Source organism: Eubalaena glacialis, chromosome 6 (assembly GCF_028564815.1).
Source record: "Eubalaena glacialis isolate mEubGla1 chromosome 6, mEubGla1.1.hap2.+ XY, whole genome shotgun sequence".
Lineage (NCBI taxonomy): Eukaryota > Metazoa > Chordata > Mammalia > Artiodactyla > Balaenidae > Eubalaena > Eubalaena glacialis.
The window spans coordinates 71,392,594-71,405,243 of record NC_083721.1 but is presented as its reverse complement, the minus strand read 5'-3'; the positions used below and the strand labels follow the sequence as shown (position 1 = coordinate 71,405,243).

General features: G+C 37.7%; 1 protein-coding gene across 1 annotated transcript in view; it reads right to left on the bottom strand.

Moving 5' to 3' along the window:
- Positions 1-7,631, bottom strand: part of UMPS (uridine monophosphate synthetase) — a 50,698-nt gene extending 43,067 nt beyond the window's left edge. The window contains exon 1 of the mRNA XM_061194269.1: positions 7,451-7,631. Coding sequence (XP_061050252.1) covers positions 7,451-7,606 — 156 coding nt within the window. The 5' untranslated portion in view covers positions 7,607-7,631. The remainder of the gene's footprint in view (positions 1-7,450) is intronic.
- Between the last annotated feature and the right edge of the window lie 5,019 nt (positions 7,632-12,650).

Genomic DNA, 12,650 nt, shown 5'->3' with positions numbered 1-12,650 from the left:
AAATGAACTTATTTACAAAACAGAAATAGACTCCTAGACTTAAAAAACAAACTTATGGTTATCAAAGGGAAAGGTGGTGGGGGCAGGGAGGGATAACTGGGAGTTTGGAATTGACATATACACACTACTATATTTAAAATAGATAACCAACAAGGTCCTATTGTATAGCACAGGGAATTATGCTCAATATTCTGTAATAACCTAAATGGGAAAAGAATTTGAAAAACAATAGATACATGTATATGTATAACTGAATCACTATGCTGCACACCTGAAACTAACACAACATTGTTAATCAACTATACTCTAATATTAAAAAAAAAAAAAAGGAACACAATTTAAAAAAAAAAGGAAGGAATGAATGAAAATTTCCTGAAGATTCAGGAAGTCCAGAGTGTTCCAAAGAAGATGAACCCAAAGAAACCTGAACCAAGACACATAATTAAAATGTCAAAAGTTGAAGACAAGGAGAGAATCTTAAAAGTGGCAAGAGAAAAACAACTTGTTATATACAAGAGAATCCCCCCCCATAAGACTATCAGCAGACTTCTCAGCAAAAACTTTGCAGGCCAGAAGGAAGTGGCATGATATATTCAAAGTGCTCAAAGGAAAACACTTCCAACCAAGAATACTCTAGACCAGATGAACCTAATAAATGCATAGAGAACATTCCATCCAAAAGCAGAATACACATTCTTCTCAAGTGTATATGGAACATTCTCCAAGATATATCATATGCTAGACCACAAAACAAGTCTCAAGAAATTTAAGACTGAAATCATATCAAGTATCTTTCTGACCACAATGGCATGAAACTGGAAATACAGAAAGAAAACAAGAAAAATCTCAAATATGTGAAGATTAAACACTATGCTATTGAACAACCTGTGGGTCAATGAAGAAATCAAAGGAGAAATTTCAAAAAAACCCTTAAGACAAATGAAAATCAAAGCAAAACATACCAAAATCTATTGGATGCCACAAAAGCAGTTATAAAAGGGAAGTTTATAATGATACAGGCCTACCTCAAGAAATAAGAAAAATCTCAAATAAACGACCTAACTTTATACCCAAACAAAGCACAAAAAGAACAAATGAAGCCCAAAGTTAATAGAAAGAAGGAAATAATAAAGATCAGAGTGGAAATAAATGAAATAGAGACTATTAAAAAAACAATTAAAAAAATAATGAAACTAAGAGCTGGGTCTTTGAAAAGATAAAATTGATAAACCTTTAGCTAGAGTCACCAAGAAAAAAAGAGAGCACTCAAATAAATAAAATCAGAAATGAAAGAGAACATACACCAGATACCAAAGAAATACAAAGGCTCATAAGAGATTACTATGAACAACTATACATCAACAAATTAAATAACCTGGAAGAAATAGGTAAGTTCCTAGAAACATACACTCTTCTAAGACTGAATCATGAATAGAAAATATGAATAAACCGATTACTAGTAAGGAGAATGAATCAGTAATAAACAAACAAAAAAAACAAGAAAAAACAACTCACAACAACAAAGTCCAGGACCACATGGCTTCATTGTTGAATTTTACCAAACATTCAAAAAAGATTTAATACCTATCCTCCTCAAACTCTTCCAAAAAATTAAAGAGGAGGGAATGTTCCCAAACTCATTTTACAAGGCCAGCATTACACTGATACCAAAACCAGATAAGGACACAACAAAAAAAGTACAGGCCAATACTGCTGATGAATTTAGAGGCACAAACCTTCAACAAAATATTAGCAAACCAAATTCAACAATACATTACAAGAACAATAAGCTATGATCAAGTGGGATTTATCCCAGGCAATACAAAGATGGTTCAACATCCACAAATCAATGTGATACACCACATTAACAAAACGAAGGATAAAAATCATATGATCATCTCAGTAGGTACAGAAAAAGCATTTGACAAAATTCAACAACCATTTATGATAAAGACTGAACAAAAGGTAGAGATGAAACGCACCTCAAGATAATAAAGGCCATATATGACAGGCCCACAGCTAATCATCATACTCAATGGCGAAAAGCTGAAAGCTATTTCCTTAAGATCAGAAACATGACAAAGATGCCCATTCTTGCCATTTTTACTCAACATAATATTGGAAGTCCTAGCCAGAGCAATTAGGCAGGAATAAGAAATAAAAGGCATCCATACTGGAAAGGAAGAAGTAACTAAGTGGGCAACAACATGATTTTACATTTAGAAAACCATAAAGAGTTCACCAAAAAACTGTTAGAAGTAATAAACAAATTCAGTAAAGTTGCAAGGTACAAAATCAATATACAAAAATCTGTTGTGCTTTTATACACTAACAACAAACCATCAGAAAGAGAAATTAAGAAAACAATGCCATACACAATTGCCTCAAAAAGAACAAAATACCTAAGAATAAATTTAACCAAGGAGGTCAAAGACCTGTACACTAAAAACTATAAGACACTGATGAACAAAATTGAGATGACACAAATAAATGAAGATATTCCATAATCATATATTGGAAGAATTAATATTGTAAAAATGTCCATACTATCCAAAGCAATCTGCAGATTCAATGCAATCCCTATCAAAATTCCAAAGACACTTTTCACAGAAATAGAACAAACAACCCTAAAATTTCTTTGGTACCACAAAAGATCCCAAATAGCCAAAGCGATCTTGAGAAAGAAAAATAAAGCTAGAGGCATCACACACCCTGACTTCAAACTATAAACAGAATGGTACTGGCATAAAAACAAACAAATAGATCAATGGAACAGAATAGAGAATAAACCCTAAAAATAAAACCAAGCACATACGTTCAATTAATTTATGACAAAGGAGCCAAGAATACACAATGGGAAAGGATGGTCTCTTCAATAAAATAGTGTTCGTAAAACTGGACAGCCACATGCAAAAGAATGAAACTGGACCACTATATTACACCATACACAAAAATTAACTCAAAATGGAGTAGATTTGAATGTAAGACCTGAAACCATAAAACTCCTAAAATAAAACATAGGTAGTAAGCTCCTTGACATCACTCTTAGTGATATTTCTTTGGATCTAACTTCAAAGGCAATGGCAACAAAAGCAAAAATAAACAAATGAGACCACATCAAACTAAAGTTTCCACACAGCCAAGGAAGCCATTAGTAACAAAAAAAGGTAACCTTCTGAATTGCAGAAGATTATTTGCAAATTGTATGTCCAAAAAGGGGTTAGTATCCAAAATATGTAAAGAACCCACACAGCTCAATAACAAAAAAAAGATCTGATTAAAAAATGGGCAGAAGATCTGAATAGACATTTTTCCAAAGAAGACATATCGATACAAATGGCCAACAGGCATATGAAAAGATGCTCAATATCACTAATCATCAGGGAAATGCACATCAAAACCACAATGTTATATCACTTCACACCTTTCCAAATGGCTATTATCTAAAAGAGCAAGAAATAGTAAGTACAAGGACCTCCCCGGTGGTCCAATGGTAAAGAATCCGCCTTCTAATGCAGGGGATGCGGATTCGATGCCTGGTCGGGGAACTAAGATCCCACATGCCACGGGGCAACTAAGCCCATGTGCCACAACTACTGAGCCTGTGTGCTGCAAACTACAGAGCCCACATGCTCTGGAGCCCGTGAGCAACAACTAGGGAGAAAACCCACATGCCACAACTAGAGAGAAGCCCACACGCTGCAATGAAGATCTCACACGCCACAATGAAGATCCCACATGCCACAACTAAGACCCGATGCAGCCAAGAATAAAATTAATTAATTAATTAATTTTAAAAACAAAGAAATAATAAGTGTTGGTGAGGATGTGAAGAAAATGGAACCCTTGTGCACTGATGGAGAAAACGTTAATTGGTGCAGCCACTGTGGAAAACAGTATGGAGGTTCCTCGAAAAATTAAAAACAGAACTCGCACGTGATCCAGCAATTCCACATCTGGATATTTATCTGAAAAAAATGAAAACACTGTCTTGAAAAGATATCTGCACCCCCATGTTCACTACAGCATTATTTACAATAGCCAAGATATGGAAACAACCTAAATTGCAAAACAACCATGAATGAACAAGTGGATAAAGAAAATGTGGTACACACACACACACACACAAAATGGAATATTATTCAGCCATGATAACTGTAAAACATTGACATTTGCTCAACGTAGATGGACTTTAAGGGCATTATGTTAAGTGAAATAAGTGAGACGGAGAAAGACAAATACTTCATGATCTCATTTATATGTGGAATCTTACAAAAACAAACAAAAAGACTAGTCATAGATACAGAGAACAGATTGGTGGCTGCTAGAGGCAGAGAGTAGTGGGTAGGCAAAATGGGTGAAGGGATTCAAAAGGTACAAACTTACAGTTATAAAATAAGTAAGTCATGGGGATGTAATACACAGCATGGTGACTATAGTTAATACTGTATTGCATATTTGAAGGTTACTGAGAGATCTTAAAAGTTCTCAGCACAAGAAAAAAAAATTTGTAACTATGAACACAGACGTGTTAACTAGACTTGCTGTGGCAATCATTACACAATATATACAAATAGAGTCACTACGTTGTACACCTGAAACTAATATAATTTTATATGTCAATTATATCTCAATAAAAAAATCAACAGAAGAATATATACCAAAGTGTTTTCTTAAAGTTTTCATAGGACTTCCCTGGTGGTGCAGTGGTTAAGAATCCGTCTGCCAATGCAGGGGACATGGGTTTGAGCCATGGTCCAGGAAGATCCCAAGTTCGTGGAGCAACTAAGCCCATGCACCACAACTACTGATACTGCACTCTAGAGCCCATGAGCCACAACTACTGAGCCCACGTGCCACAACTACTGAAGCCCACATGCCTAGAGCCTGTGTTCCGCAACAAAGAGAAGCCACCGCCACGAGAAGCCCGCGCACCGCAACAAAGAGTAGCCCCCGCTCGCCGCAACTAGAGAAAGCCTATGCGCAGCAACGAAGACCGAACACGAAGACCCAACGCAGCCAAAAATTAATTAATTAATTAAAAAAAAGAAAGGTGACTTTTAAAAAAAAAAGGTCTCATAAATACAGAGCCTACTGTGTGAAGCACTAGTTGATAATATCCTTTTCTACATAAATCATCACATTTTAATGCCAGAATGCATACTCCCACCCAACACCATCTTATTTTAAGAAGAAAATCAGGGCTTCCCTGGTGGCGCAGTGGTTGAGAATCTGCCTGACAATGCAGGGGACACGGGTTCGAGCCCTGGTCTGGGAAGATACCACATGCCGCGGAGCGACTAGGCTCGTGAGCCACAATTGCTGAGCCTGTGCGTCTGGAGCCTGTGCTCCGCAACAAGAGAGGCCGCGATAGTGAGAGGCCCGCGCACCGCGATGAAGAGTGGCCCCCACTTCCCGCAACTAGAGAAAGCCCTCGCACAGAAACGAAGACCCAACACAGCCATAAATAAATAAATTAATTAATTAAAAAAATTTTTAAAAAGTTACTCTGAAACAATCTAATCCTTTAAAAAAAAAAAAGAAGAAAATCAGAGTTACTTAGTGAACTAGATCAGAGGTGTTCAAAATTTTTTGTTCCTGTATTTCTAAAGATTTGAAAAATTTATGAATATTTTTAAGCTGCAAAAAATGTAACTTCTAGAGTACTGAAAAAATTAACATATTATCCTAGAACTGTTACATCACTCCTTTAAGTGAATACAATGGGATCCAAATGCTATACTGATTTGACACTCAACATCTGCTTAAAAAAAAAAAAAAATGAAAATGCTGAATTATGAACTTGGAAAATTTTACATTTTTTTGAACTCATATTTTCATTCCATTGTCTCCACAAAATTTTATTCTAATGCAATATATATCTATGCTTGAAAAACTTTTACTGATCATTCTATGATACTTCTCCACAACAAAAATGTATGTAAACTGAAATTTTAAATTGTAAATTTAAAAAATTTCCTGTGACCATGTCTCTAAGTGTTAAAAATTCTGTTATCATTACAATTGTTATAAGCATAAAATTAATTAAAACATAATCTGCAAATTTTGATAGAAGCATAAAAACAGATTATTTTGGAAATGCATTTCTTAGTGAGATGAATGGTACCTGATCCTGGCAATTAATTTATGTATCTACTGTAGTTGACTATTACTTACTACTAGGAAGTCAGAGTTCAGTGTAAGTTCTTTTGCTTTTTGGGGGTGCAAATAATAAGAAACCCTATTTGCATAAATAAGTAGACATGAAAGGAGTTCTGTTGTATCTAGCTCTCTCAATACTTTGAACTCCTTCTGAGTTAACTACCAAAAATCACAGACACATACACACACCCCCCAATATCTAGTATCAAAAAATAATTTTTAGTCATCTGTTAACTGATGATTTCTTCAAAAATAAACCTACTTTTCAAAAGAAGATCCCTGGTCATTCACTTTCTCAGCACTGATGAGATGCACCATAGCAAGATTCTGGATGGTGAGAATAGTCTAACCCACATCAACTAGTGCTTCAGTCCTTTGCATAATAACATCAGAGTGGGGTTCACAAAGGGCGAACATAAACCCTTAGTGGTGGAGAAAACTTACATAAGTCTTCTAGATAGAACTTCTGTGATAACTGAAAGGTTCTATATCTGCACTGTCCAATAAGGTAGCCACTAGTCGCATGTGACTATAAATTTAAAAATTCATAATGCTCAATATTCACATCCGGCTAGTAGAAACTCTATTAGACAGCACATTTAGACCCTTCTACTTACACTGTGGTCTGCAGCTTTTGCTGGCAGCTTGTGAGAAATGCATAACCTCCCACCCTGCCTCAGGTCTACTCAATCAGAGTACGCATTTTAACAAAATTCCAGGTGATTCATATCTACTCAGAGTTTAAGAAGCCTTGTGCTAGAAAACCCTAATTTGTACAAAGGTTTTCCCTTTTATTCACCAAAAAACTACCTCCATGAAATGTCCACCCTCTGGCCTTAATTCTTGCTCCTGGCCACACAGTGCAAAATCGAATCCCCCTTTCCTAGCAAGAGCCCTTCCAAGTATTTAAGCAGCTACCAAATTCTCCCCCCACACACCTTTTCCTCCCCTCCCCCCGCCGTCCCATTTTCACGAGGTTAAATACGCGGAACTCCTTCAAGTACTTCTGTGCAAGACAAGGCCCCAAACTGGGTTTCCCCGACTCTCTTGCAGAGCACGTGTCAAAGCAAGCGAGTCACAGTGCAGGCTGCCCTCTAGGTCCTCAAAAGCCTAACAGTTCCTGGTCTCTGGGCTTCGCAAAACAGACTCCACCAGGCCGATAGCAGGGTCGACCCGCCTGCTTAGCTCTTTTGCCCTCACCCACAGCCCAACTCCTGTCACCCCTCCCCCACCTCCTGGTCCCCATCCCCGCCACCCAACCCTCTTCTTTCCTTTCCTGGGCAGGTACCTGACTCAGAATACGGGGTCGAGACACGATGCCCCGTAGATCGATGTACACGGGGGAAGAGAGCCCGCTCTTCAGCACGAAGTTCCCAAACTTGAAAGCCTGCACGTCGTACAGACCCGTTACCAATGACTCCAAAGCTGCGTCATCGGCCGCCATCGTCCCGCTCTCCCAGTTCACTCCGAACTCCAAACCGCCGCTTACCCGCGGCGCCCGGTGACGTCACCTGAGAAATCCCGCCTCTTCCGGCCCTTTTTCCGGCGGCTGGGCGAGCGAGCTCCGCTCGGCTCCGGGTGCCAGGTAGCGAGGGCCCAGGGTTTCAGGTCCGGTTCCGGGCAGTGGTAGCGAACTTTACCCCGACGCTGCCTGTGGGTGAGATCGCTGGACTTTGAAGCCCCAATAGTTAGATTGGCTCCAGGATCATAAAGTCAAGACTCTCAAGAGAATTTGTATGAATCCTGCCTACTTTTTATAGCGCAGTGTCCTCTTAATTCTACTTCTTGGGCGAGCATATATTTGCCGGTTATTAAACACCACTGTCCCCTCCCCTCCCCTTTCTCCAAATAGAGTGTAAGTTCTGGAAGACGGGGACCTTTGCTCAATTCTTTTATTAACTTCATGGCATTTGGCAAATGTCAGTGTCATAGCAATTTGCACATGGGACTATAAAGCTCTTAGCAGGTAATTGTTCATTACCTCTTCTGTCGTCTGCATCTGGAGGAGGACGTGGGTTTAGTCCCATTAGAGTAGCACAAGTGCTTGGCACATAATACATGTATAGCAGATGAAGAAGAGAGGGAGGCGAGCAGAAGAAGATGAATTGATACCTTGGTATCAAGGTTATCCAGGAGGATAATCATGCCAGCTAATCTGAAAATCTAAGCGTATTTTGTATTCACAAATAAATTCCTTAAAGTAGAGGAAATTCCCATTGTGGGTAGAAGGCAATACTTTAAGGATAATTACCTTTAAAACCATAAGTCTCACGATTGTTACTCATCAAATTGATTCTCAAGTCATTTCTATGTTTCTATGTTCTTTTATGTTTGTCTGTTTTCTCTGAAGGCAAGATGACCAGCCAGTGTGAAGGAGCCCATGCTTTTGACAGTTCTCATTTCAAATACATGCAGTAAAATCTTGATGAAATAGAAACCCACTGTTAAAACATTTTTCTTCTATGTGCAAAATAATCTAATCAAAATACTTCAATCCCAAATACTTGTCAGCCTTAAGAATAAAATGGCCTGTTAGTTTACCAACAAAATGAGTTTTACTTGGGAATGGCAGAGGAATTGCGTTTGAGGCATGGAAACTATGGCAAAACATAGGCGAGTCTGGAGAACAAAGGCGAGGAATGTTACTTTACAGAGAAACGGGAAGTTGGGAGGGGCTGCTTTGAAGGAAAGTCCATTGGAGGAAATCAAGAGTTCAGGGTCGTGACAGTTTCTTATTGGCTGCATTGTTGGTGTGCAAGGAGAACATCTTCCACCCTCATGCTAGGGAAGTTAAGTAAGCATCTTCCTGCCCAGTGATGTAAAATAAGCTGCATAGGGTGGTATGTGCTGGTGTGTGCATGAAAGCTCCTCCTTCAGGGCTTCCTCACTCCACTTTAAATGAGATTTTCCTTTATTAGTTTTCACACACTCTAGCTAATTGACAGTGTACTATGAATCACTTTCATTTGCACTTGGGTGGCGGACACAGACTCTTTCAAAGCCTGATCATGTTTGCAGAGTCCAATCCAGATTCCTGGAGTCCACAATATGTTGTGTAAACTTGTGAGATCCATCCCAAATGGCCTGCCAATTTTCTAACAAAGTTGCCAAATAAAACATCAGAATGAAGTTAACAACACACAGGGAGGCTTATTTGGCACTTTTGGATAGAGAAATGCCTTTGAATACTTCTCCAGGCAACAAAATTGTTGCTTTCTTTCCAAATGCTGGGCAAAATGTGTTATGTAATAATAACGCAATATTTTCACCTTGTCAAAGGCTTTCATATATTTGGAGGACGAGCAAAAAAAAATTACTCTTTTCTTTCTACCAGAAGTTTTAATTAGAAAACAAAAGACCACCAGAAATGATATCTTTAGTATAGTATATTTATAGGAATGCATAACTTGAGATGTACATTTTGAAGTTTCATCCATAACTTATAACATTTACTGTAGTAATAATAACAAGACAGCAGGTCATCACTTTACAACATCACACATGAGTGATTTTGACTTACAAATAAAATATTTACAACCTACCTTTACAAAACGACGTTGTGTGCATACAAAATGAACAACTGCAGAAAAATTTAAAAATAATGAGACAACCAAAAACCCAGAAGATACACTTAAGGCAGACCAGCAAGACACCGAAATAATTAAGGCTGTGGAATTCTTCTGCACCTTGAAAATCTAGAGCTATTTATCAATACTGTGGAGTGATTTTAAATCAATTGTTACAAGCCTGATGGAAGTACGTACTTATATGTATATGCATAATGGTCCGTATGGGGAAACCTGTCCACTTATGGATAAGGCCCTTTATCTGAATGGCCAGAGAAGCCCACCCCAAACTCTCAAAGGACTTGGTGGGGAGGGGTCACTCAAAACCAAGAGGTGCCAGTGAAGTTTGCAAACCAACTGTTAAATATTCAAATATAAAGATCCTTCTGACTCCAGGTAAAAGGAATAACCTATATGATGGTCCCACTATGTTTCAAGCTTTGTTCATTTGGCTTTGTAGACTTCAAAAGACAGCAAATAATTCCCCAGTGAGTAGAATCTAACTCTACCTATCAGCCCTAATGGTTTTGAATGGCCCTAGATGGTTTTCTACTAGAAAAATTGACACACCTGGGCTGTCTTCAACTGGATAGATTTCTGCATATGAGCAATAACATATACATACATATTATACACTATATACATGTACAGATGTACATATATCCATATTCTCCAACAGTTTGCACTTTGATCACTACTGTTCTCTGACTAGGATCTCATTCTGAAGAACAGGTTTAGTTTTTTCACAGTCTTCACATTTGTCCTAACTACTAGTTTTACTCACCTTCCCCATAGAGTAGGCCGCAGTTTGGCAGAAACAGAAGTAAAAGCACCAGGGTCAAAAAAATCAAACACAGAGATGACAGATATGGCTTAAGTTAGTAAGAGAAGATGTATGTTTTGTTAACTTCAAATTCATAAACACAGTCTTTGAGATCACAGTAACAGTCCCCATAACACTCCAGGATGTGGCTTCATTTCTTGATGGAAATCAGGCATTGATGGAACTATTATACTAGCTATTCCTGGGCTAGCAAATTCGCTTGCTTAAATTAAGCCTCAGGATTGGAACTCTGAGAATTGTTATTTGCACTCTTTTCTACCACCCTCCATTTTCTCAGCCGTCCTCACTGTCTGAAATAACATTTATCTGAATAAACAGTTAATCTTGATCACTTGAATAAAAACTACATCTGACCACATTTTAGAATCTCCCAGTAAATAGGCTGACAGGAAACACAATAGCCCATGAGTATTAATTTCAGTCTTTCCATAAATGTCCCTTAAAGATGAAAATTTGTCTTAGAGTAATTGTTTTTTCCTCTCCTCTAACTTCTACATGTACTGAAAATGAGGAAGAAATGTCTTTCATAGAAAATATGGCCTGTGATATTTGTGTTCTACTATTTTTGTATAGATTTCTCACATGCATAATATTCTCTATTAAAGACGTCTAATGCTATGGACAAATTTCAGCCGTTTTTAATCCTCTAGAATTAATGAAACAACTAAGCACCTTATAGTTTTTAGAAAATGGATATTAATGTGGTAGCTCCCCTTTTCTTAGTGGAGAATTGGTAAACCTTATCTTTCCTAACTCCAACCTGGGTTTAATCATTCATTTTCAAATGATCCCTAGATTTTAAATAGTTAAGAAAAACTGTAGTGTAAATAAATACACTGAAAACACACATGCTATGTTTGCCTAACCCAGACTCCACAGAGATGCTACGCAGGAGAGAAATAAATAAGGCCCACATTCCTCAAAACTGAACAAGGAAGTGGTGAGTTTGCACTTTTGCCCTACTACAGAGACCCCTTATGTTTGAAATATTTCCTCTTCTATCAAATTCATGGGACAAGGTTTTAGTTAATACACAGAAATAACCACCATCTAGTTTATAACATATTTGCTCCCTCATATTCTCACAAATCTAACTTTCCATGCTCTTCCACAGGGCAAGAAAAAAGTAATGACTAACTCACGGGCACTAAATCATGGAGACTATGGAAAAGCAAATATGCTACTCCTGAAACACCTAATTATCTTAAAAAAAAAATCCAAGGTTTTCCCTCCAAAAACTAACAGTGCAATTCATTTCTACACCTGTGCATTTAACTTGCCTCATTATAGATACCTGTGAGAATCTGAAGAAATGAGTTGTGATATCAGAAAATATTTTATTCTCACTTCTGCCCACCCAGTGAGGAAAGTGGCTGTTTGGGCTCTTCTCTGTCAATTTTTCTAGAGCATAAAGCTTGAGAAGAGCGTCACGGTTGCTTTGGAGGGCATCTCACTCTTTGCTTCTGCCATAAGATATACTGGAGAAAACAGTTTATTGACAAACACTTCATCAGCTCCCCTAACCTTTTTCTGTACACAAGCTTTTAAATGATTGAAATTACAGGCTAAGACCAAATAACATTCAAAGAGCACCTAGTACTTCCAATTAAAATTAATTTATAGAATTTAATCTCATGAGTTTGCAAATGGTATCTAAAGACATGAATATTGAAATCCTGGAATGTTCAAAGTTAGTATCGATAAAATTCTTAGCACTGGCAGTGTGTAGCACTTTAAAAAAATCAAAGTATTTTCTAGACATCCCAACTAAGGTATTTTCCCAACATTCCTATGAGATTAATTCCTCCCTCCATCCCCCCAACTCCCATTTTAACAATGGGGACATTTGGGGCAGAAAAAAACAAAGACTTTCTGTAAGAAAGGACGAATCAGGAATAGCTGAGGTTGAAACTCAAGAATTCCTGGGCTCACCCTATGTTCAGATGGTTTCATTTAAAAGATATATTAAAATAAAGAAAAAATGCTGCAGTATCAGTCAATCTAAATACAATGAACTTCTTTATCTCCCATCCTCCCCTCTGAAAGGCACTACTATTTATAAAGACTTGTGAACCACA